This window comes from Bacillus rossius, chromosome 1 (assembly GCF_032445375.1).
Source record: "Bacillus rossius redtenbacheri isolate Brsri chromosome 1, Brsri_v3, whole genome shotgun sequence".
NCBI lineage: Eukaryota > Metazoa > Arthropoda > Insecta > Phasmatodea > Bacillidae > Bacillus > Bacillus rossius.
The window spans coordinates 8076773-8104033 of NC_086330.1; the positions used below are offsets into that span (position 1 = coordinate 8076773).

Sequence of the window (27261 nt, forward strand, 5' to 3'; positions counted from 1 at the left end):
GACGGCCGGTGATGGCTGGTGACGGCCGGTGATGGCTGGTGACGGCTGTGTGATGGCCGGTGACGGCTGGTGACGGCTGTGTGATGGCCGGTGACGGCCGGTGACGGCCGGTGACGGCTGTGTGATGGCTGGTGACGGCTGGTGACGGCCGGTGACGGCCGGTGATGGCTGGTGACGGCCGGTGATGGCTGGTGACGGCTGTGTGATGGCCGGTGACGGCTGGTGATGGCTGTGTGATGGCCGGTGACGGCTGGTGACGGCCGGTGACGGCCGGTGACGGCCGGTGACGGCTGTGTGATGGCTGGTGACGGCTGGTGACGGCCGGTGATGGCCGGTGACGGCTGGTGACGGCCGGTGACGGCCGGTGATGGCTGGTGACGGCCGGTGATGGCTGGTGACGGCTGTGTGATGGCCGGTGACGGCTGGTGATGGCTGTGTGATGGCCGGTGACGGCTGGTGACGGCCGGTGACGGCCGGTGACGGCCGGTGATGGCTGGTGACGGCCGGTGATGGCCGGTGACGGCTGGTGACGGCCGGTGACGGTCGGTGACGGCTGGTGACGGCTGTGTGATGGCCGGTGACGGCTGGTGACGGCCGGTGATGGCCGGTGACGGCCGGTGACGGCTGTGTGATGGCTGGTGACGGCTGGTGACGGCCGGTGATGGCCGGTGACGGCTGGTGACGGCCGGTGACGGCCGGTGATGGCTGGTGACGGCCGGTGATGGCTGGTGACGGCTGTGTGATGGCCGGTGACGGCTGGTGATGGCTGTGTGATGGCCGGTGACGGCTGGTGACGGCCGGTGACGGCCGGTGACGGCCGGTGATGGCTGGTGACGGCCGGTGATGGCCGGTGACGGCTGGTGACGGCCGGTGACGGTCGGTGACGGCTGGTGACGGCTGTGTGATGGCCGGTGACGGCTGGTGACGGCCGGTGATGGCCGGTGACGGCTGGTGACGGCCGGTGACGGCCGGTGATGGCTGGTGACGGCCGGTGATGGCTGGTGACGGCTGTGTGATGGCCGGTGACGGCTGGTGATGGCTGTGTGATGGCCGGTGACGGCTGGTGACGGCCGGTGACGGCCGGTGACGGCCGGTGACGGCTGTGTGATGGCTGGTGACGGCTGGTGACGGCCGGTGATGGCCGGTGACGGCTGGTGACGGCCGGTGATGGCTGGTGACGGCCGGTGATGGCTGGTGACGGCTGTGTGATGGCCGGTGACGGCTGGTGATGGCTGTGTGATGGCCGGTGACGGCTGGTGACGGCCGGTGACGGCTGGTGACGGCCGGTGACGGCCGGTGACGGCCGGTGATGGCTGGTGACGGCCGGTGATGGCCGGTGACGGCTGGTGACGGCCGGTGACGGTCGGTGACGGCTGGTGACGGCTGTGTGATGGCCGGTGACGGCCGGTGATGGCCGGTGATGGCTGGTGACGGCCGGTGACGGCCGGTGACGGCCGGTGACGGCCGGTGACGGCCGGTGACGGGCGGCGCCGTTGCGGCGCGGCGGGTGGTCAGCTCGTTCTTCATCGGCGGCTGTTTTCCTGTCGTCACCCGAGCCGACACCCGCGGGGGTGAAAGTCGCCGCGCTTACGTCCCGCCCACCAAATTGGCCCTCCTCTTTCTTCGCGAATGGAGTTCGCGATTTTGTAACCGCATCGTTACATTTCCCCCCCCCCTCGTCTAGAGGTGAGCCTTAAGCCCCGAGCGGCCCGCCAGATGCCCCCCCCCCCCCCCTTTTGCAGGCCAGTTCCGGTTCCGGGATTGTCCCCGGGACGCGCTTGGTTCGTGAACCGCCCGTGTTTTTTTTTATTATAATAATTAGGGACCGGAAAAATTCGCGGGTTCAATGACCTGTAGGATGAACTCCATAGTTCTACGTACACTCGGTCAAATGTCACCCACTCATTGGCTGCTGTCTTGTGAGACGTCCCAACGTAGCAGCCTGTGGTTCGATACATCTTGGCAGGGTGTTTCTAATTGGCCCAGAGTCATCCAGGTGAGTTGTGAGGCAATAGCAGAGGCAGCACTGAGGTATAACTATTTGTATTTTAGCCTATCGCGAAATGAACTCGCGAATTTTTCCGGTCTCTATTTATTATTATTTTTTTCGTAAACAGACACCACTCGGATGTCTCGAGCAGTTTTCAACTCGCTTGTTTTTTTTTTCCCCATTCTGAAGCTCTGCACAACTGTATGGGCGGGGACCTTATCTTACAGTGACGACACCAGGTCGACTGCAGCTACGACAGCGACCACCGGTGCACGAGCGGGCGACAACAAAGAGCAGCACACGGCGTGGTGATGGTCGCGTGCCTGTAACGGAGTGACAGAGACAGCCCGGAAGTCCCGCCTGTCAAAACAATAACAGAAAACACCGAGAGCTTTTTTCCACCGACGAGTCCTTGACAACCTGTTTGGCCGCGCGCCGTGAACCGAGAGAGGAAGTCGCAATGCCGCCGCAGTTCATTCTATGAACATGTTTATAGCCTCGCTTTTCTTTTAAACCACAATAGAGACCGGAAAAATTCGCGGGTTAATTTCATGATATGCTATAATCCAAACAACTGTATCTCTATATTGCTTCTGTGATTGGCTTACAGTTTATCTGAAGGACTTTTGAGCCAATGAAAAAAACCTTCAACCAAAAAAAGTATCGAATCGCAAGCGTCCCAGTTGACAGGTGTCACGAGTCAATAGCCAATGAGCAGGTGGCATTTTCCCGAGTGTGTAGGGGATTGTGCAGTCTATCCTAGAGGTAATCGAAATCGCGAATTTTTCCAGTATGTAAACCACACGTGATCAGACGATCATTGGTCCTCACTAGTGTTGATCGTACCGCAAGAGTAGTTTCATTTATTCGACATGTTATAAAAATTTATAATTTAGCTATTTAAAACTACGTTCAAAATAATAATAACACTACCGTCTGCATGCATGTGAAATCTTACACACAGATAAAAACTTTGTGGAATGTTTTATATCTCTTGAGTTTTCGTCTGATTTAACGAATGATCACTCGGAATACAGTAATGTTAAAAATATTTTACCACTCTTCTAATGATCAATTTAAAATTCCACCTCAGTTGCATTCGTCTAGAGATAACTTATTTTTTCTCTATAGAATAAATAACGTTTAAACTGAGATTATATATAATGCGAAGGGATTTTGCTGTTGTAAATAACTTACAACATTTACTACAAAATTACCTATAGTTTTTTGCGCCGTTGGTAATTCTATATCATTTGTTGATGAAGCGTAGCTCTGTCTGTCGTGAAACTGGACACTTAGTCCACTGAAGTCCAACCAGCATAAAAAAATTTTTATCCGCTATCCATCGCTACACTGTTAGAAATTACGGTAAATTTACAAGTTTTTCAAGGAAGAATTCATCTCAAAGAAACGGAAAGTTCTTCGTTAATTTCAAATAACCAAATCTTCGTAGGAACCTACGCCGTATTTCGAGTTCCGAGTTGTGAGTTTCGTTCGAAATAAAAGTGGGCAAAATAGGTTGTTCTTAATATACCAAGAGTATTCTTTAGTATTCATGTTGTAAGTAAGTGAACTTATTGTCCGTTGACAGTGTATGAGTAGGGACCGGAAAAATTCGCGGGTTCAATGACCTGCAGGATGAACTCCATAGTTCTACGTGCACTCGGTCAAATGTCACCCAATCATTGGCTGCTGTCTTGTGAGACGTCCCAACGTAGCAGCCTGTGATTCGATACAGCTTTGGTTGGGTGTTTCTCATTGGCCCAGAGTCATCCAGGTGAGTTGTGAGCAAATAGCAGAGGCAGCACTGAGGTATAACTATTTGTATTTTAGCCTATCGCGAAATGAACTCGCGAATTTTTCCGGTCTGTACTGTTAAGTCGTTATTTTCTTATTCGTTGGGACTATTTCCTTCGAGAGAAACCTCCTTTACCTTCCACTGAGCTGTGCGTGGGTCGGCTACGCTACTACTTGCTGTATCAGCTCAGAGTCGCGGGGGCTTATCAGAAGAACTGTGGTCCAGTCACTGCACACAGAGTTTTGAGAATCAGGCCGTGTCCGAATTAGCTTGAAGCGTATACTTAGGGACCGGAAAAATTCGCGAATTCATTGACCTACAGGATATACTCCAAGATCCTCTATGCACTCCGACAAATTATATCTGCTCATTGGTTACAGACTCGTAACACCTGTTGACTGGAATGATCGTGATTCGCTAATTCTTCTGTTAAAGATTATTCATTGGCCCAGAGTCCTTCAGATAAACTGTGGCTCAATCACAGAAGCAAAATAATGTAAAAAGTATTTGGACTCTATCCTATCGCGAAATGAATCCGCGAATTTTACAGGTCTCTACTAACTAGAATGCTTTTGAGTCCTTCAGACAACCGGTGGTCCAATCACCGAAGAAGCAAAAAGTTAAACACATTTGGATTCTAGCCTACCGCGAATTGAAACCGCGAATTTTTCCGGTCTCTAAGTATACTTACACGTACCTGTCCCCCGGAAGTGGCGTCACTGGTTTCCGTCTTGATTGGAAGTGCAGTACCCAGGTACCGCAAAGAACGATTCTTGTGTACACTCGTGCACAAACAGACAGCAAACAGACGTCGCCATTTTAAAAAAGCGCTTCTAAGGTTATATTTGATTGTACACTCAAGTCATCAAAATACTCGTAAAATTATTTTCACTTTATATTTTACCAGAACCACCTATTAAATTTAACAGGCTTATATCAAATCTTTTATATATATATATATATATATATATATATATATATATATGTGTGTGTGTGTGTGTGTGTGTGTGTGTGTGTGTGTGTGTGTGTGTGTGTGTGCGTGCACGTGTATACCCACCGTACATCACGAAGCAAGATTAGACACGTTGATTTCCCATAAATGCGTGTGTGTGTAACCTATTTAGCTGGCTAATACCATTTATAGAGAACCAAAGTTGTTATAGCCTTAGGTTTTATATTCTTCGCAAAATTTCTGGTTCTCCTTTGATCACATCGGAACAGCATGTTGCTCTCAAAACAAATTTTGATTTTGAAGAAGCAAAGCTAATCCGGGTGTTCATTAAGCTCCGACGCCTAGGCATATGATGAATGAATTCGCGAAGTATCCGTGTTTCTGTTTGATATCAGTCTTAATAAAAAAAAATGGCCTAAAATCAGGCCCAAAGCAGGGGTCTAGTATTTATTGAAGTCATATTCGCTTTTATCGGAGTAGTTTAAATTTTACAGTTCAAAATTTTTCTCTGCAAATCGAATGATTTTATAAATGACGTAGCTGCTCCAGTAGCGAATTCTAGCGGCAGGTAGCGGAACTATTTGTGATTCGCGCCATGGAATGTTGTTAAAAAAAACACATATTTTGTAAATACTTATCACGCTCGGAATTATTTTAAAGAATGCTACATTAAATTTAGTGTCCGAGGCCCAAGTTTCGTATTGTAAGTGGGGGGGGGGGGGGGGGCGAAAATATGTATCACACTTACCTCAGTTCTAGAGCGGGGGGTCCGGGGGCCCTCCCCCTGAAAAATTGGGAATTTTAGATGCATAATTGTGCTATTTAATGAGTTTCCGAATCAAAATATTAAATATACCATTCCAAGAATTTGATGACGTAGTATGCATTAAATACTACTCTGACAGTAGATGTAGTACAATTTAAATAAAATACCATCTAGGAATATGCAATCATTTTACAGTACATTGACAATCATAAATTTGATTTTCTAGTCAATGTGATCACCAATGCAACGTTTGTAACTACTGGTTGAGAAAAATACTACTAGGACCAAACATTTATTCTGGGAAAAGGAGGGGGGCGAAATGCTACTCTCGCCCCCCCCCCCCCCCCTCCATGCCTAACAGAACGGAGGCGAATCGCCCCTCCTGCCCCCCCCCCCCCTGTTCCGACGTCCCTGTTTGCACATGAGAACACACGAATTTGCTTGTTTCCGGTCTTATATGCTACACATCTTTGGTGAGTACTGGAAGATTCGGTCACATTTTTTGTTTCAGTGCAGCTGTCGGGTGCTGATTTGTTTATTTATTTATTTATTTATTCAATTTTTGTTCTGTAGATCCCATATGGAGGTAAGGACTCCGGGATATAGAACAAGTCAATTAATACAAATATATACATATATACAAACAAACTGTACAACCACAAAAACTAAATATTACAGAGTACTTTTACATTTCAAAAGTAAGAAAGAGAGATGGAAAAAAGAATCCATGGGTACATAAGAAATTGTACAAACTGAAGTCTAAATAAAGCTCATAGCGAAGAGTTAGTTCACAAAACTCAATATTTTTCTCATCGTTTTGTGATGGATTTAAATACATTTACCAGAGTTTAGTTTTCTTATCTGTTATTAGGTCAAAGAATTCTATCAGAGAGTAGGAAGGATGTGTCTGGAGTAAAAGAGGAAGCAGTAATTATCTCCGAGTGTACAGCGTGTGATGAAGGGGTTCGGGGTGCGTGCTGCCCGCAGGGTGTTCGAGAAGATCCGCATGTACTTCAGCCAGCAGAGCGAGAGCATCCCCATGTCGTTCGTGCTGGGCTTCTACGTGACGCTAATCGTGCGCCGCTGGTGGGACCAGTACCGCCTGCTGCCGTGGCCGGACTCGCTGGCGCTGTTCGTCAGCGCCGCCATCACGGGAGTGGTGAGTCGCGCAACTACCTCCTCGCTCCGCCGCGCGCCTCGGCGGCTCGGCCAATACAGCCGTACTACCATCAGGTTCTGTCCCTGCCCGAACACGCCCGAATATTCACCTTCGGCCAACCTCGGGATTTTTTATTCTTGCGCAGGAAAAACGAATTCAAATATTATAAGTGGTCGGTTAGGTTAGCTACATTAAAACACTTTAAAAAACACTATGGACGGTTAGTTAGGTTAGTATTACTACATTAGAATAAACAGAGAAATATAAATATATATATATATATATATATATATATATATATATATATATATATATATAAACCCGAGGTTGGCCGAAGGTGAATATTCGGGCGTGTTCGGGAAGGGACAGAACTTGTACATCTTAGGCTTCCCGCTATACTACATTCGCTTCATTTTATGACTCATGGTTATAAACATTTTTATAATATTTTATAGGGTCTCTTGCGATAATTTACAATAGTTTTCTGCAAAATGAATTAAATACACAATGCTTTTACAATACCCATTTTCCACATACGCAGTTTTGTTTTTGAAAATTATTGTCTAAATCTGTTCTGGTTTTTATTTTAAATGCGCGTCATTTAACTAAATAATCATGAGCAAATAAGGTTGTTTTAGTCATTAGCACCAAAAACAGAAAACAATAAACAATTTTTCAAATAATACTAATTTTTACTTGAACGAAAAAAAAATCGTAAATTAATTTACAATACAAAGATAAGAAATGGTATAAAACCACAGTATTTACCTCTCTGTAAATGGGACTTCAGTGCATTCTTAAGGCGTATAAATTGTTTTATGCAGTTTCTGAATTTAACAATGATTAACTGAAACAAATATTTTCACCTGTGAAATCATCGGTGTTCAGGGTTTAATTAATTTGGAAGTACGTCCATAGCTGTAAAATAGATTTTCATTAGTCATAATTGAACAAAGTCAAAAATCTACTTGTGTGTACTCTCTGCATGATATCTTTCTTCCTCCGTCCTTTATTCCGAGAATAATTTTCTGATAGGCCCGGACTGTACAGCTGTTTCAGTTCTGACAACTCTTGGGAAAACTTAAATTTTGAAAAGAAAGAAAAATCTCTTATATAATTATATTTTAGTTGAACAATCATGTTACCATCTGTGACTCAGATTATTTTTATTAAAAAAAAAAAAAGTGTGGTTGTCTGTAAAGTCGGTTTACGGACGATAATTTTACGTGATAATGTCATAAGATAACATTGATGAAAAATTGCATACTTTTTAATTTTCAAATATTATTTACAGTTTTTGCAAATTTAATTTAAATAATTTGTTTAAATATAATCACAAACAATTAGTTATAGAAATAAACTGAAATCAAATCAATGTCAATAATTTGTAAATTTGAAATGACGAAATTGGACAAATAAATCAAATTTTTTAAATTTCTGAAAGCCCGCCTTAACCTCTTTGATATTATAGTAGATTTTCTCGCACGGTGGTTGGCTGGTTGTTGCACTCTTGGCTCAGGCGGAACGTACCAATGAGTCATGCTTTTTCGTGCGTGCAGCCGGCGTTCATCGATTTATAAGACGTTTTCACGTCAAAAAAAATTCTCTTTTGTAATTATATTAGTTAAACAATCATTTTACCATCTGTCACTCGAATTATTATTTTTTTTTTTTAAAAAATAAGCTTTTGAAATGTGTTTAAACATTTCACACGCAAAAACTTAGTTGAAATTTGGAGGTTATGTCGCCCGTCCGTCCATCAGAAGTATGACGCTATTGGTAGCTTTGCCGGACGGGCGGATGGAATCTTTTTCCTGGCCGCCTAATTGGCTGCAGGCCACGTGACTGTCGGGGCAGTGTTGTGACGGGCCTAACTGCGCCGTGAGTCAGGCGGCGGGCGGGACAGTTTATGCAAATGGCGGGCGGACGAGCGGGAAGTGGCGAGCAGGCGGGTCGCCCGGCGCAGTCCCGAGACAACAATATCATCGTCATTTCTGAAGTGGAACTTCTTTGCTGAGGGGACTACAATTATCGAGCGTTACGAGAGGGGGATAATTAAGTACGTGGTGGGGAATAGATAGGTACGTGGTGAGTAATAGATAGAGATAGGAAAAATTCGCCAATTCATTTCGCGATAGGCTAAAATACAAATAGTAATACCTCAGTGCTGCCTCTGCTATTGGCTCACAACTCACCTGGATGACTCTGAGCCAATGAGAAACACCCAACCAAAGCTTTATCGAATCACAGGCTACTACGTTGGGACGTCTCACAAGACAGCAGCCAATGAGTGGGTGACATTTGACCGAGTGTAGGTAGAACTATGGAGTTCATCCTACAGGTCATTGAACCTGTGAATTTTTCCGGTCCCTAGTAATATATAGGTAAGTGTTGGGGAAACCGGTAGAGGAGACGGTAGGGGAGAGGTAGAAATAACACAGCATACTTAAACACTTGCACACTCTTATACTTTCGCAATAGAATGTATTAGTGCTCGCTTAATTTAAAAAAAAAAATATTTTTCTTTATCTGCAATATCAATCAAAGAGAATTATATTTCCTATACCTAATAAAATATTGGGCATAACGTTTCACTTCTGCCGCGCGGAGACTCCACAGACATTTAAATATGTTTGTATTTTTTTGGGGGGATATCAAAAATATTTATAAGTAACAGAATACTTTGCATAATGTTCCTTTATACTGATGATTTTTTTAAAAAATATTCTTGAGAATAATGTCATGTTGCATGTCCCCCTTTTTTTGTTTCGTACACTATAGTAATATTTGGGCATTATGTTTATTTGGACGTCGGTACTATTTTTGCACACGAGCTACAGATGCAATTTTTTTTGTATTCATAAAACACCGTAATCTGAAAATAAAACGGTTGTACAAGCCGTACGCTAAGCCGTAGATGATATTCGTAATTTCCGTTTCGCGTGCTAGTAGAGGGAGTTAGTCGGAACAGCTGCGAGCTGAAGGGAAGCTTACGATTCACACAGCCTTATGGACATACCCGAATACTCAAATTCGTTTAACTTCGTGATGTGTGAGGAGCCTTATTTTCACAGACGAGAGAGCCAAACGCCCGATCGTGCATCTTCAGGTTTTTTTTGTTCATTGTAAATAAATATGGCGGTGTTGATAAAAGGAAAGACCAAAAAAAGGCAACGGTATATATTTGTACGCCGTCATATTTTTCTTTTGCCGTGTGTCCTTGAATCTTTATTTTGGACAACTCATGATAACTAATGGTCAATTAGGTTAGGTTAGCTACATTATAAATACTTTAAAACATTGTGGACGGTTGATTTGGTTAGGATAGCTACATTAGATACTGTGAAATCATGGAAACGGTTTCCTAGCGCTGGATAGCTACATATTAAAAAGTTATGTGCTAAGCAACCATAAAATGATTTTACAGTATTTTTAATGTAGCTATACTTACCTAATATAACCAACCATCCACAATGTTTTAAAGTATTTATAATGTAGCTAACCTATCCTAATCGACCGCAAAATTTAATGCCAAACCGGTTTATACAATGAGCTAGAACGGCGTATGACGTATGAGTAAGCTACATCCTAAATAAATACACCTGTTGTGGTACGGGAAAAAAAAAGCGAGCATGAACTTCGGGGAACTTCGGGTGTGGCTCTCTCGTCTGTGAAATGAAGGCTTCCCATTCGGGTATGTCCAGAAGGACGAGTGAATCGTAGGTATGCTTCCCGCGAGCTGCCAGTATTCCTGGGTTGGTGTGTTCCACGCCCGGCGCTGTTGCCGCTCCGGCAGAGGGCTCAGACTCGCTGCCCGGTCTGGCAACACCGCCGCAGGGCGACGTCACAGGCTGCGCGGGTCTCCAGGTCCGGGCTTCGAACCGCGGGCCCGCCGAGAGCTCCAGGCCGCGTGTAGCCTCTCGTCGCGGGGGGGGGGGGGGGGGGGGGGGGAATAGCCAGTCATGGGGACTGTCAACAGAAGTGAAAACTTAAACTTTGTTTTTAAATGTGTGATATGAAATCATTTCTACTTTCCAAATGTACGTAAGAAAATGATTTTGGTATTATATCAGTACGATGTCAGCATGATATCATCTATCCTCACATCATTTTTTTAGTCACAAAAGATGTCAGTGGTATGTAAAAATTCATTACCTAGCTATGACTTACCAGTGATGACAGACCTAGGTTCATGTATTCACGTGGTCAAATTAACTTCACTTACTGCTACTACAACCATGTCGGTGACGCGAACTCACAAGAAATAACCACGTGAATGTACTTGTGTGGGGAAACGTGGTGGTGCGTGCGACGTTGCCTGGTGCCTCTGGCGCGGTATCGCCCCTAAGCGCAAGGCTCTGACACGTGGTCTTCTCGTCGTGGGATCTGATCGGTAACCATAACATTATATGGTGGACAAATGAAGCTTAAATTGTAACGCAAATCTTTTTAGTGCTTTCAAGAATCTGTATCGGTTGTTTCATACCCTAATATTATTTTGAAAACACGAGTTTTAGCAGATTTCGCTATTCTAAAAATACAGTTGAAAAATTAAGTACAGAAACAGAACTACCGATCCACCCTCAGGTTATTATTATGTGCTTTTCGTGGACAAACATTCTTCGGATATGTTGAGCTGTTTCCAAATCGCGCGGTATTTTTTCTGAAGCTCTGCACATGAATGTGTGCCCGGGTAGGCGGGAGCCTTAAAGTGTAACATTAGCCACGTCTGCCGAGCCTGCTTGGAACCGAACCCGGATATAGCAGCGACACCAGAGAGGGAGCTGTAATTAATGTTCTTGTATGAACGTTTTGCATATGCTCCATCTGCAATTACTGTTAAAATTGGAACTCCATTTCTGAAAACTTTACCTTTTTCCACTGCAATCTGGGTTTCTTCCTTAGCAGATTTCTCCATCTCTTGCAGTGCTGTTGATTCCCAGCCAGCACTCACAATGTCGTGTAATTTGTCTTAAGTGTTCACTGACATAGCTGGTATATTACAGGGGTTACGTCACCTGAAACCTAGGGTTCCATTGCTGCAGCTGGGGTAGTCCTAGCGACAGAGCTCGCGGGACCTACTGAGACGTAGACCTCCCGCAGTGCAAGCTTGCTGTGCAAGTTGCGTCTCAGCTGTGCGAAGGCGCAATCGCTTTACGCGAGACACGGACAGCGCGCCATAGAGATGTCCAGCTACTTTGAACGGTCTTTATTCTACTTCAGACAGCTACTACAGTCAGTACCTGCACAGTAGCACAACTTAACACCTGTGACAACTGAGTAAAACTTACAACTTCTTTTTGAAAGGAAGCACTGTGAATTCAAAAGTGTCCAAGTTAGATGTATTGCACTGTAGATAGCAGTTGCATCGAAATGATACTATCGTTATTTGAAGAGCGATTAGGTCGCCTTAAGATTTGAAAATACAGTAATGTTAACTAGTGTTAAAGCGAGTGACATTAGATGCTTTGGCGACTGATGATAGTGGTGAATTAAAACCATATTTTTTTTTTAAAAAAAGGGAGATTTGTCATCTTGTTAATAAACCTTATGTCGTTCTTAGATAAGCTGTTATGATTTAGAAGCTAATGTAAACAGTCGAATTTTTTTCACACGAATTTGTGACTATTGTTAAAGTTTCACATTTAGAGACCGGAAAAATTCGCGGATTCAATTACCTCTAGGCTAGCCTCCATTATCCTCTGCATTTTTCAAGCAAACACGTGTGTTCATTGGGTGCTAACTTGTGAGGCGTCTCCACTAGGTGGCTTGTGATTCGATGATTCTTTGGTCGATAATCACTCGTTGGCCCAGAGAGCTCAAGTTAAACTTCGAACCAATAGCAAAACCAGCAGAATTGTACACGTGTTTGGATTTCAGCCTATCACGAAATTAATCCGCGAATTTTTCCGGTCTCTAATCACAGTCAACGAAACAATATATTTGTTAATTATTCAGCTGTTTGATAATATTTGAAGCGTTCGGGTGTATAGTTTAGTTTTTTTTAGGGATTTTTAAAACAAATGTTATTGTTAATTTTCTGGAATTTTTAATATTTAAAATAAGTAAAAAAAAAACTATAGAGAATTTAGAGATTGATCTTTCGTAAGTAAATCTTCAGACACGAGAGATATGATTAAAACCATAATTTGATCTGTAATCATTAATAATAATAGGTGTTTACAATTCTAATTTTAATAAATGAGATGTTACAAAATAACGTGCTGTATAGGGGCGTGTATTTTTCGCGAAAAGATTTCCGAGACTAGCTGAGAGTTAGAACAGTGTAACATCGCCTGTGTTTAGGATTGGTCGAGTTTCTCCAGTCAACACCCCAATCACAGTAATTCAGCGCGGAAGAAAATGCTTCGTGAATGGCTGGGTCAAATAAGGCGAAGGCTTATCATGCAGACGACCGCCAATCACAACAAAGAAACAGGAAAATCGGGCATACCACATTGCTGTTTAATAGGCGTTCAGATTTTTTTTCTCGCGAAAAATGCCTGCCCCTTAGTGATATATATATATATATATTTGCGAGTTTAAAGTCATTCTTGTTTCATTTGTATTTTGAATGTATTTAAGTTCGTAGTATGATCTGAAGTTGTGTCGAGCGGGCGGGGTGAATGTAAGTGCTCCTAGAAAGCCCGCTGGCTGAAGGAAACGTCCGTCACGTTTGCCGCCCGCGCGAAACCCGCTTGTGTGGTCCCTCCGGTCTCCCCTGCCTGGCGCAAGGGACGCGGATCCTATCCAGGGTCGCCTGCCCCCATCCCCCATCCCCCTTCCCCCTTCCCCCGTGGACATTCCGCGACAGCGCGAACCTCGGCGCTTTCACGTCTCGACTGCCGAGACCGCCTGCAGTCCGGGTCCAGATACCTCCGACTAGAGACGGGAAAAATACGCGCGGTTCAATGCCCTCCAGGATAGACTCCACTATCCTCTACACACTCGGAGCAAATTCCAACTGTTCATTGGCTGTTGACTTGTGAGTCGTCTCGACTGGGCAGCCTGTGATTCGACACTTCTATGAGTGAGGGTCTCTTATTGGCCCTCATTACTCCAGATTAACAGTGAACCAATGGCAGAAGCAGCAGTAAGGTATAATTATTTGAATTGTAGCATGTCACGAAATGAATCCGCGAATTTTTCCAGTTCCTACCTCCGACACTTTCCTGACCACCACACGACTGTGGCGTCTACCCCGCAGACGCTTGCACGACACCTCTGGTTCCAACGACCTCATTGGTAGAGACTGGAAAATATTAGCGAATTCAATGACCTTCAGGATAGACACCATGATTCTCTACCTACTTGGGCAAACGGCGCCTGTTCATTTGGGTGCTGAATTTTGTTTGCGTCTCAAGTGGGTAACTCGTGATTGGATACTTCTTTGATTGATGGTCTCTAGTTGGCCAAGAGTCCTACATATTAACAGTGAACCAATAGCAGAAGCAGCACAAGGTTATAATTATTTGAATTTTAGCATATCGCGAAATGAGTCCGCGAATTTTTCCGGTCTCTACTCATTGGTTACTGAGTTGTGAGACCGTGCAGGAACTATGGACTATTTTTATGAAACAATGTTATTATTTGTAGGGACCGGAAAATTTCGCGGGTTCAATGACCTGTAGGATGAACTCCATAGTTCTACGTACACTCGGTCAAATGTCACCCACTCATTGGCTGCTGTCTTGTGAGAAGTCCCAACGTAGCAGCCTGTGATTTGATACAGCTTTAGCTGGGTGTTTCTCATTGACCCAGAAACATCCAGGTGAGTTGTGAGCCAATAACAGAGGCAGCACTGAGGTATAACTATTTGTATATTAGCCTATCGCGAAATGAACTCGCGAATTTTTCCTGTCTCTATAAATTATATAGTGAGGATAAACTGTGAGTGCTACGACCTGACGGCCGAAGGTCATCCAGCTAACATCTGAACGCGAGCGGTTTCATTGCACCGAACCATACAATGCCGGATGAAATACACTTCACTGCAAATGCATTCCAGTTGCCGTCAACATGAATCAACACCCAGCGAACACGTGATGTGTAGAGACCTGAAAAATTCGCGGATACATCTCGTGGAATGCTCCAATTCAAATAATTATACCTTAGTGCTGCTTCTGCCATTGGGTTCTCCGTTAATCTGAAGTAATGAGGGCCAATTAGAGACCCTCGCTCAAAGAAGTGTCGAAACACAGACATTAGTCGAGTTGACTCACAAATCAGCAGCCAATGAACAGGTGGAATTTGTCCGACTGTGTAGACTGTAGTAGAGTCTATCCTGGAGGTCATTGAACCCGCGAATTTTTCAGTTCTCTAGTGATGTGCACGACCGCCTAGAGGATAGTGGAGTCCGAACTTGCCCGGTGTCCAGATGTAGGGAACGAATGGTAGACGGTCTGTGCTAGGAAACACCCAGGAGGCCGCGTGCAAGCCAGCTCAGGATTCAAACCCGGATCCCGTGGAACGTTTGTGCCACCAAGGAGCAGAAGCATTACTGCGAGGATCCACCACGCCGCGTCCCCGTGAAAAATTTCGCTGTGTCACTCACCTTTCTTATAATAGACTCCGTCGTCCTATGCATGCTTAAGCAAGTATGTCACTTGTTCATTGGCTGCTGACTACCGACACGTTGTCCGTAATTCGACGATTCTTTGGTCGACTTGTCTTTCATTTGCCCAGAGTCCTTTACATAAGCCGTAGCCAATAGTAGAGGGATTTGATCCTATCGCGTGATGAAAAGACACCGGAAAAATTCGCGGATTCAATGACCTCTAGGATAGCCTCCATTATCCTCTGCATTTCTCAAGCAAACACTGGTGTTCATTGGGTGCTTAATTGTAAGGCGTCTCCACTGGGTAGCTTGTGATTTGAGGCTTCTTTGGTCAATAGTCTGTCATTTTCCCAGAGAGATCCAGTTAAACTGCGATCCAATAGCAGAACCAGCCGAATTATTCACATGTTTGATTTTTAGCCTATCACGAAATGAATTCGCGAATATCTCCGTTCTCCACCTGCGGGATGATGTATTCTGCGGCGGGCGTCGAAGCGCGGCCGGGTGTTGGTCGGCGGGGGCGGCGGGGGCGGCGGGGGCGGTGACCGCTGGCCGCCCACGCAATGGCGGGCCCGCGAGCTGGCGGCCGGCCCGCCCCGCTTTCCCCCGCTGCTGGCAGGGCTCCCAGCCAACAAGCCCGTCACAGCTGCGCAACGTTCCAGCGGCGTCTTGGCAGTTGCACCACGTTCACGGACTTTTCAACCAGGAATGCAGGGAATTACCGCACGTTTACGGACTTTTCAATCAATAATGCAGGGAAATACAGCACATTTACGCACTATTCGACCAATAATGCAGGGAAATACAACACATTTACGCAGTATTCAACCAATAATGCAGGGAAATACAACACATTTACGCAGTATTCAACCAATAATGCAGGGAAATACAACACATTTACACACTATTCAACCAATAATGCAGGGAAATACAACACATTTACCCACTATGCAACGATGAATACAGGGAATCACAGCACGTTTACGGATTTTTCAATCAATAATGCAGGGGAATACAGCGTTTTTACGCACTATTCAACTAATAATTCAGGGAAATACAACACATTTACGCAGTATTCAACCAATAATGCAGGAAATTACAAAACATTTTCGCACTATTCAATTATGAATACAGGGAATCACAGCACGTTTACGGACTTTTTCCAAGGAAGCATTCGCCTCTGATAAACCGAGAGATGATCGTGGTTTAGATAGCTGGATCTTCGTAAAAACTACCCTTTATATATTTATTATTTTTCAATCAAAATTCGCAATTTCGAGTGCGAAGAGGAAACATTTTTATGTTCGAAAAAGTGTACAAAAATATTAAGTTTTGTTTGTTTTTTGTTACTTCAAACAACATACTCTCTTACAAAACCCCAATTAAATGTCTGAAACTCCTGGTGTTTTTACATCCATAGACTCTGATGGGTGCAGTTCGTAATGTTGTTTTTTTTTTTTTTTTTTTTTTTAGTTTGCGAAATGATACAAGACTTCATTTCAAACTCTCTCTCCGTGCTCTGTCGTCGGTGCTTGGAGCGAGGTGGAAACTTACACGGGCTTAATTGGGCGGCCTTCATCAACACGCGCACTGTAGCGCTGCAGACTCCTGAAGAGCGAATGAAAGACGTCAGCAGAGGTGATGTTCCCACTGTAGCACGCCGGAGAATTACCCTTCTCGGCTCCCCTGCTCTCTCTTCGAGCCTCCTTCCGGCCATTGTGAAGCTGAGACGGCGCGCAGTATAGCGTGCGAACAGTTCACGGCTCTCCCCCCCCCCCCTCATACCCAACCCTACACTGCTCTTGTGGGCTGTGAGATCATGTTTCCTCCGAGGTCCTGGATTCTGATTGGGTGGGACTCGCACTTGGTGGTGGTGCTCCGATCGCTAGAGACTGGAAAAATTCGCGCTTTCGATGACCTCTAGGATAGACTCCACAACCCTCTACATACTCAGGCAAATGCCACCTGCCCATTGGCTACTGATGACTCGTGACACCTGTCAACTGGGACGCTTGCGAGATTCGATAGTTTTTTTGGTTGAAGGTTTTCCATTGGCTCAAAGTCCTTCAGATAAACTGTAAGCCAATCACAGAAGCAATATTAAAGTACAGTTGTGTGGATTCTAGCGGTATCGTGAAATGAATCCGCGAATTTTTCCTGGTCTCTACCGATCGCTTGGAGCAGATTCCAAGGGTTCCCTAGCCCGATGCGGAGTCGACGTGGTGAGCGACGACACAGCTCCGGTGCTAGCCTGGACAGCTAACATAGGTTGGATAGGCCTCCACCGGACCACGGGTTCACTGGGTGTTTTGAGGGGTCCCAGTGTGATGTGGGAGATCGGGGAAGGCGCCAGCAGTGCTGATGATGTTTCAGGGCTCAGAACACAGCCAACTGTCTGGTCAGCTGAGCGAGGTACGGGGCTGAGGCGGTGACTATGCTGGGTTGGTGGCCCCAGCCGCTGGTCGGTGCCGAAGCCCTAACAACCTCCCGATCAAACAACAGGGAGTGATCCCTTGTAGTTATGTTTAATTTATATAGCTCTGGAATGTAAAAAGACGAACTGGAATTTCTCCCACACTACCCTGATATGCGGGAGGGTACCGTGAGAATGCCGGCTGTAGGTCGGAACAATCTGGAGCAGAGTACCGGAGAGGGGGGGGGGGGGCTATGGTTGTGACTATGCGGGGTTGTCCTAGTCTGGTCTTGCTGAAGCTTTAACACTTTCCCTGATCAAAGGGGGGGAGTAATCCCTTGACAGCTCTGTCGTAATATTAATTGCTCTGGAATGAATAAAAATTGATCTGTAAGCAGACTCCCAATCCACCCTAAAGGGCGCACATTTGGGAGGACAGGTGGAGGGGGCCGACCATAGGCTGGAACACAGATGTAGTCTGCGGTCGCTTTTGCGAGAATCCAACCCATCGAGTCAACTCTCGTGACTAAGGATCTGAGACATTCGTGTTACCGTGCAGCAACAGGCAAGAATGCAATCATCCGTATATTTCACGGGGGATATTCGTAGAGTAAGCTCCGTTTTGTCATTAAAAAAAAATAAACTCGCGAGTAAACGTTTGTATTGACAGTTTTAGTTTACTATAGACATACTTTATGTTTCACACAACCTCATATTCTCTTTGAAAGATTTGTGCAATCGGAGTGCATGACTTGATGTAAGCTTTTGGACATACGCCGTTGCTAAGCACATGTATGTCTGTCTTTTCGTTTTGTTGTGTTTTTTTGTCTCGTTTCAACTGTTATGCTGAATTTTTTTGGGGTTAAATTCATCATTTGTGGTTTTTTTTTCGTTCTCGTAGACCATTTTTCTTTGTTTTTCTTTGTTTGTTGACCATTTTCCTGTTATGGAATATTATGTGGTGTGTATATCTATCCTGTTGACAACAGCAACTTTTGCTTAATTTGTGTTTTTTGTCGTTTGGTTTTTTGTAGTTTTTTTCTACAAACATACATGTGCTTAGCAATGGCGCATGTCCAAAAGCTTACATCAACTCATATTCTGTTCCAAGCATTTTTCGCAAAGCTGCACCAGTTTATGTAACCCCTCTGCATGTAAGTTCGCCGCATGGAAGAAATTAAACCAGTTGGCAGTCGTAATTTTTGTAATTTTTGATGAAAATGTTTGACTCACGTTTCTATAATTAACCAAAATGAAGCCCTTTTCTTAAAAAAAAAGCAAAACAAACAAATGTAGCCATTATTTTTTGACTTTAGTACGGATAAGCGCCTGTACGTAGGCTACACGCATTGCGTGTTCGTAGTGCGGGATGCCTATGGCCCAGTCGTCCGTCCCATTCGCAGGCGGAGAACTGCTATGCAGAAGAGGTAAAAGAAACCGGCGCAGAGTTGCGGAAAGTGCTTGGAACAGAATGGCGATTATGTGAAAATGTAAATTAGGTCTGTAGTGAACTAAAATTGTCAATACAAATACTTTTTCTCACGAGTTAATTTTTTATTACCAAATGGAACATACTTTACGAATATCCCTCGTATCATCTGTTGTATTGGTTCTAGGGTTATTTGTCGCACCCTAAGGTACTGTAATATAATAAAAAAATTGAGTGCTTGTACTTATGTACGCGCGTGAAAAGTTATACTTCTTTGGCATCATTAAAATAAATTTTAATTGCATACAAATAATTAATTACAATAAAATAATAAAAGTGTTGGAAAAAGATAGTCAACACAGTCAATAAAGTTAATTTTAAATATGAATAATTAAATACATAAAATTTAGAGATTAATAAATATATATGACATAATTTGTACTAAATATTATAAGATTCTTAATTTAAAATATTTATTATTGATTGTTTAATATTTTAAAAGAAAATAAATAAATAAAATAATAAATTCAAAAATTTGAATTTTAAGTTTATTCATTTTTTAAATATTTATTTTTTTCTTAATTTAATATTCACTTTTCTATTTTATCAAAAAGTTTTCATTAAATTTGTTTATTAATGTTTAAAAATATTTATTATTTATTCAATTTAATAATAAATATTAAAAATTAATATTTTATTTTGATGTTCGATTTTAATTTTTATCACAAATTTTTTATTAATTGTTTTATTGAATGTATTTCTTATTTTGTAAATATTAAATAACCAGTAATAAATATGTAACATTAATAATTTAATAATATTAAGTATCAATTACATTAAATAATATTTTAATTTATATCAATAAATAATATATACGGATAGTTAAACTCTATTATATTGGATCACTTGAAAAAGTATAAAGGCACAATTTTTTTTACTAATATTTACGAATAGTAAATTATATTAATCAAAATTTTCAATTTAAATCACTACTGAATATAATTTATTAGCACATATATAATTCACACGTGTTGTGAATGTATAAACCAGAAACATGTGGATAAATATTAAAAATATGAAAACAGTGATCAGAGGCGACGAGCGTGCCAACATGCGCAACTAATAGAGGTTCTATTTCTATTTTGTTGCTAGCTTTTTTTTCGAGACTAATGAGCGGTTTAACGGGCAGCTTCAACCTGTTAATTTTCTGTTACAGTGATGCGCGCGCATCTTAAAATTTCATTCTCATCATTTTTTCATAACGCGCCTAAAGATGTGTAACTTAAAAAAATAAAAACAAATGTAGCAATTATTTTTTGACTCGAGTACGGATACTGCTTAAACGTTTTCCGGAGACGTTTACTAAGCGCCTGTACGTAGGCTACACGCATTGCGTGTTCGTAGTCCATGATACATATGGCCAAGGCGTCTCTTCCATTCCCAAGTGAACTGCTATGTAGAGAGGTTAAAGAAACTGGTGTAGCGTTCCGGAAAGTGTTTGGAGCTGAACGGAGATTATGTGAAAATGTAAAGTAGATATGTAGTAAACTAAATTTTTTGATAACAAACTTTTTATCTCGAGTTGATTTTTTTTTTTAAACCAAACGCAGCTTACTTTACGAACATCCTTCGTAACATCTGTTGTGTTGGTTCGTGGGATATTTGACGCAATCTAAGAGAGTGGAAGCCAATAAAAAAACTGGCCAAAATCAGTGGTGACCTTACATTTTGCGGGACACTGGGCCACTCTCTTGTGGAAAGGGGCCTTATTTGGGTGATCCGGGAGGGGGGGGGGGAACTAGCCGTCAGAAAATAGTTAGGTTAGTGGACCCTCCCCAAGAAATGTAAAAAAGAACTCTTTAAAACAACGTTTTTAAATCAACCTTGAACTTAAATTTGACGATATTTTTTAAAATAATTTTTTACATTCTTTCCTGATAAATTATTAATGGATAAGTTTTTCTAATACGAAATCATGGACACTTGAATCGACCAGAACTTTGAATTACATAGTAATAACAATTAAACACTTCCTTTTTGCATTGGTAGGGACCGGAAAAATTCGCGGGTTCAATGACCTGTAGGATGAACTCCATAGTTCTACGTACGCTCGGTCAAATGTCACCCACTCATTGGCTGCTGTCTTGTGAGACGTCCCAACGTAGCAGCCTGTGATTCGATACAGCTTTGGTTGGGTGTTTCTCATTGGCCCAGAGTCATCCAGGTGAGTTGTGAGGCAATAGCAGAGTCAGCACTGAGGTATAACTATTTGTATTTTAGCCTATCGCGAAATGAATTCGCGAATTTTTCCGGTCTCTACGCATTGGTGTCAATAATTGTTCACACGAAGATAGACACTCAAGGAAAGCAGTAAATGAAATGCTACGCGCGGGGCCCTGGATAGTTGCTCGGCTCTGTAAGCTCGTGGCAACAAGTGTGTGACTAACAAGCAGATCAGGACATTGTAATGGTCGTGCAGATTTCGCGAAAAGATTTCGAGACTAGATGAAAGTGAAAACACTGTAGCGTCGCCTGTGTTTCGTGATTTGGTGACTTTCTCTCATGTTCATGTCGATTGTTACAACACCAATCACAGTAATTCAGTGCGGAAGCAAACGCGTCCTGAGTGGCTCGGTCAAACAAGGCAACGACTTCTCTCGCAGACGGCCGCCAATCACAAGGAAGAAACCACTGCTGCGGGTATACCTTGTTGCAGGCTAGTAAGTGTTCAGATCTTTTCGTAAAAAAAATGCCTGCTCCTAGACATTGGCTGTGGCATGTGAGGAGTGGTTTCCCGCGCGTGGCTCGGCCAATGAGAATACAGTTGCTGCGTTGCTGTACGTCAGTGGTCCGCCATGACTAGAGGCCCGGAAATGTCGTGGACTCATTTCGTGATGGGTAGAGACCGGAAAAATTTGCGGGTTCAATGACCTCCAGGATAGACTCCACTACCATCTACACACTCGCGGCAAATGCCAACTGCTCATTGGCTGTTGACTTGTGAGTTGTCTTCACTGGGCAGCCTGTGATTCGACACTTCTACGAGTGAAGGTCTCTAACTGGCCCTCATTACTCCAGATTAACAGTGAACCAATGGCAGAAGCAGCACTAAGGTATAATTATTTGAATTGTAGCATTTCACGAAATGAATCCGCGAATTTTTCAGGTCTCTAGTGATGGGCTATGTTTAGAGATAGGAAAAATTCGCGATTTCATTTCGCGATAGGCTAAAATACAAATAGTTATACCTCAGTGCTGCCTCTGCTATTGACTCACAACTCACCTGGATGACTCTGAGCCAATGAGAAACACCCAACCTAAGGCTTTATCGAATCACAGGCTGCTACGTTGGGACGTCTCACAAGACAGCAGCCAATGAGTGGGTGACATTTGACCGAGTGTACGTAGAACTATGGAGTTCATCCTACAGGTCATTGAACCCGCGAATTTTTCCTGTCCCTAGCCATGCTTTTCTGTTAGCTGATTCATCACGTCATCACTTCCCTGTATTTTAAGAGGGTCGGTATGATTCGGCCTCTACTGATAGCTGGCAGATGACTGGCGCACAGTTGTAGAGGGGAGTGGCAGGGCTAAGGTATATATAGATGTTTGCAGTTTAACTGGTGACCAAAAGCATCCGAGAAATTTTCCGGTTCTCAAGCCAAAATATTAAGAAATAGCTACCTCAATTTGAGAAAAACACAGACACGAACAAATTTTCTTATAAATACAGGCGTGTTTACTGGATACCTAAAAAGTCGGTCGTTATAGGTTAAACTTCTAACCATTTTACCGTAAGGACGATGCTGCGACCGTCCCGTGGATAGAGACCAGGATGAACTCCACACTATTGTACACAAATAACTGGGTGTACACTGTCTATTGGCTGCTGTCCCGTTTTTAGCGTCCCGCTCAATTGCATTTGATTGGGTCATTTGAATTTTGTAATTTTGTTATTGGTCTGTTTTTCTTGGGGGCGGGTAGAAACTACCTACGACCCAATATAAGTTAATTAAGTAATGTATCCACGACAATCCTGTTAGGAAGGTTATGGTTTTATTTTTAAACCAATTTCGCTTTTAAAACAGAGGATTTTGGTGTTATTGATTTTATTTTTATAAAAGCGGTTTCCTAATACTTAACCTACCAAAATAGAGGTAAAATTTGTACATTGCATTTTTACGATAAAATCATTTTTAATAAATTTGTCTAAAACAGATACATTCAGTACAATAAAAATATATTAGCGAGCATTCATCGTTTAAAATTGTTTCTGAAGGGATGCACAATTAAACCAATTTAATCAATTGAAATTAACAGCATTCCTTAAATTTAAAATATTAAAAGACTTATATTTAATTTATTTTTTAATTTATTATTTTAGTATATTAATTATTTTAATTATTGCTACTTACGTTCATTATAAAACTTGCATTTCGGTGATACATGGTGTATTAACTTGCATTTCGGTGTTGTCTCGGTTTTATCGCCATTCACCATATAATCGTGTTCCTAGTCATACGTAGGGACCGGGAAAATTCGCGAATTCAATGACCTGCAGGATGAACTCCATAGTTCTACGTACACTCGGTCAAATGTCACCCACTCATTGGCTGCTGTCTTGTGAGACGTCCCAACGTAGCAGCCTGTGATTCGATAAAGCCTTAGGTTGGGTGTTTCACATTGGCCCAGAGTCATCCAGGTGAGTTGTGAGCCAATAGCAGAGGCAGCACTGAGGTATAACTATTTGTATTTTAGCCTATCGCGAAATGAACTCGCGAATTTTTCCGGTCTCTACTCATACGACATGTAGAGACCGGAAAAGTTCGCGGATTAATTTCGTGATAGGCTGAAATCCAAACACGTGTACAATTCTGCTGGTTTTGCTATTGGCTCGCAGTTTAACTTGAGCTCTTTGGGGCCAATGAGAGATTATCGACCAAAGAATCATCGAATCACAAGCTAGCTATTTGGAGACGCCTCACAAGTTAGCACCCAATGAAAACACTCGTTTGCTTGAGAAATGCAGAGGATAATGGAGGCTATCCTAGAGTTAATTGACTCCGCGAATTCTCCCGGTTCCTAGACATGAGCCTTTGGAGTCCTGTCCTGGACGTGGTTGGATCCGGGGTCTGGAGCTGTGTGCCGTGCAGGCGGTGGCTGTAGTGTATCAGGCGTGTCTCAGAGCTGCGCGTGGGTCGTCCCGGCGCTGAGACGGCGCTGAGACGGCGCTGAGACGGCGCTGCTACACTTACCGGCGGCCCAGGTCCGGTCCGTTATGTCGGTGTTTGCGCTGCGCCGGTCTCCCCCCTCCCACCACTCCCCTGGTTGTCTCCACGTTCACGGAACTACAGTGTACATTCTCTTTTGTGAACGGAACTTTGAATACTCACGTAAAAAATCACAGATATTTGTTGTGCATTTTTTTACATTAACATGAACACCGCTGTATCACTACAAAATATTGTTCGTTATGATTCTGGGTTAGGATTCTTGCCCGGGAATTTATGCTTTTGTGTTGTCCCAGTATCTCCGATGGTTAAAGTTATGTGGAAAAACCGTTCCCTGAATGGCTTTCTAGTATTAACTGCGGACATATTAAGCATAATAAAACATGTAGTCCAATTATTAAATATTCGATTATCTTTTTCATGATTTAAAAAAAAATATGCAGTCAATGGCTGAGATCGACTGCATTAGCTGGTCCAGTGGGAACGAAGCTGGTTTGTTTTAAAGAGAGACGTTTATTGACCTCTAGACTAGTCCCCAACTTCTCTACGTACTAGGGATAATGTCACCTACACTTTGGCCACTGACTCGTGAGACCTTTTACCTGGTATACTATTTTTAAGTTTCTTGGCTTTTGGGTTCTAGTTTGTTTTACGTAACTGCTACCCTGAAGATGGTGACTGCAAGGTCGACCGAAACATCGGTGAAATCTTCGTTTTGGAAGCGGCTCCAATCCAAAAGTCAAGTAACTCCAGACACTAGCTGCGGTAGCTAGCGATCCTTGTTAACTTAGGTATTTTGTTGAAGGTTTTTCATTGGGTAGGATTCTTTAAGATGAACAGTGATTTAATCATTGAAGCAGCATAACGATATAGGTATTTGAATTCGAGGCTATCAAGAAATGAAAACGCAAATTTTTCTCTTAAGTCATAGAGAGAGGCAGTAAAAATTATATTTAAAGATAGACTAGAACTCAAATAACTATAACCTAATTCTGCTTCTGCTACTGGCCCACTGGCAATGTGAAGGACTAACCTCAACCAAATAAGTATCAAATCACTAGGGCTATGAAAATTTCGCGAAAAGATCCCGATAGTAGATGGAAGTTAAAACACTGTAGCATCGTCTGTGTTTCGTGATTGGGTGAGTTACTTTGAGGTGCATGTCGATTGTTACAACAACCAATCACACTAATTCAGTGTGGAAGCAAACTCGTCCTTAGTGGATCGTGCAAACAAAGCAACGACTTCTCTCGCAGCCGGCCGCCAATCAAAAGGAAGAATCCGCTGGTGTGGGTATACCTTGTTGCAGTCTATTAGGCGTTCAGATTTTTTCGCGAAAATTTCCTGCCCCTACAAATCACGTTTCCCAGTTAAGACGTCTACAAGACAGCAGCCAATGATTAGGGACTGGACAAAATTTCATTTTCAAAGACCTTTAGGATAGACTCCACAATCCTTTACATGCTCAGGCAAATGTCGCCTGTTCATCGGCCGCAGACTAGTGAGACGTCTCGCCATGCTAGCCTGTGATTCCTAGGGACCGGAAAAATTCGCGGATTCAATTACCTCTAGGATAGCCTCCATTATCCTCTGCATTTCTCAAGCAAACAAGTGTTTTCATTGAGTGCTAACTTGTGAGGCGTCTCCAATAGGTAGCTTGTGATTCGATGATTCTTTGGTCGATCATCTCTCATTGGCCTAAAGAGCTCAAGTTAAACTGCGAGCCAATAGCAAAACCAGCAGAATTGTACACGTGTTTGGATTTCAGACTGTCACGAAATTAATCCGCGAATTTTTCCGGTCTCTAGTGATTCCGTAATTTTTAGTTGATTTTCATTGGCTTAAAGTTTCTTATATAATGTGAGTGCCAATATTGGCAACAGCACAGATGTATACGTATTTGAATTGTATACTATAGCGAAATGAAACCAAGAACTCTCCGATACCTACCAATGAATAGGCGACGTTTTCCCAAGTATGTAGAGGACTGTTGTGTCTATTCTGGAGGTCACTCGGTCCACTTTTATCAGTCTCTAACTATAACTTAATCTTGTTCCTGTGAGCGGCATATATATAAGGCCCGGAGCAAATTCGCGGATTAATTTCGTGATAGGCTGAAATCCAAACACGTGTACAGTTCTGCTGGTTTTGCTATTGGTTCGAAGTTTAACTTGAGCTCTCTGGGTAGAGACTGGAAAAATTCGCGGGTTCAATGACCTCCAGGATAGACTCCACTATCCTCTACACACTCGGGCAAATGCCAACTGTTAATTGGCTGTTGATTTGCGAGTCTTCTTGATTGGGCAGCCTGTGATTCGACACTTCTATGAGTGAGGGTCTCTAATTGGCTCTCATTAAACCAGATTAACAGTGAACCAATAGAAGAAGCAGAACTAAGGTATAATTATTTGAATTGTAGCATTTCACGAATTGAAACCGCGAATTTTTCAGGTCTATATCTCTGGGCCAATGAGAGATTATCGACCAAAGAATCATCGAATCACAAGCTACCTAGTGGAGACGCCTCACAAGTTAGCACCCAATGAACACACGTGTGTGCTTGAAAAATGCAGAGGATAGTGGAGGCTATCCTAGAGGTAATTGAATCCGCGAATTATTCCTGTCTCTACTAATCACCGTGTGTAGTAATTACAGGCGCGGGTGCTTCGCGTGTTTCACTCGTTGATCACGTGACCTTCAAGCTCGTGGTAGTTCGGCTGTTATTTCCCGATGACCTTGAGCCGGTAATTAGCTGGCAGCAGTACCGTGACCGCACCATGACCTGAGGAGTACCGGCCTTCTATCACAGCAGCGACCCGAACACACCACGTCTTGACTGGCGAGCAAAAAAAATACACTTCTGCAGTGATAGACGCATGCACAGACTGCACCAAGTATATGTTGATATACAGGGGCAGGCATTTTTTCCGCGAACAAATCTGAACGCCTATCAGACTGCAACAAGG

At 43.2% G+C, this 27261-nt stretch overlaps 1 protein-coding gene across 1 annotated transcript in view; it reads left to right on the plus strand.

Annotated features, from left to right (window-relative positions):
• LOC134528623 (bestrophin-4-like) overlaps window positions 1-27261 on the plus strand; it is a 273946-nt gene that overhangs the window by 190671 nt on the left and 56014 nt on the right. Inside the window, exon 3 of the mRNA XM_063362374.1 lies at window positions 6494-6665. Coding sequence (XP_063218444.1) covers window positions 6494-6665 — 172 coding nt within the window. The remainder of the gene's footprint in view (window positions 1-6493; window positions 6666-27261) is intronic.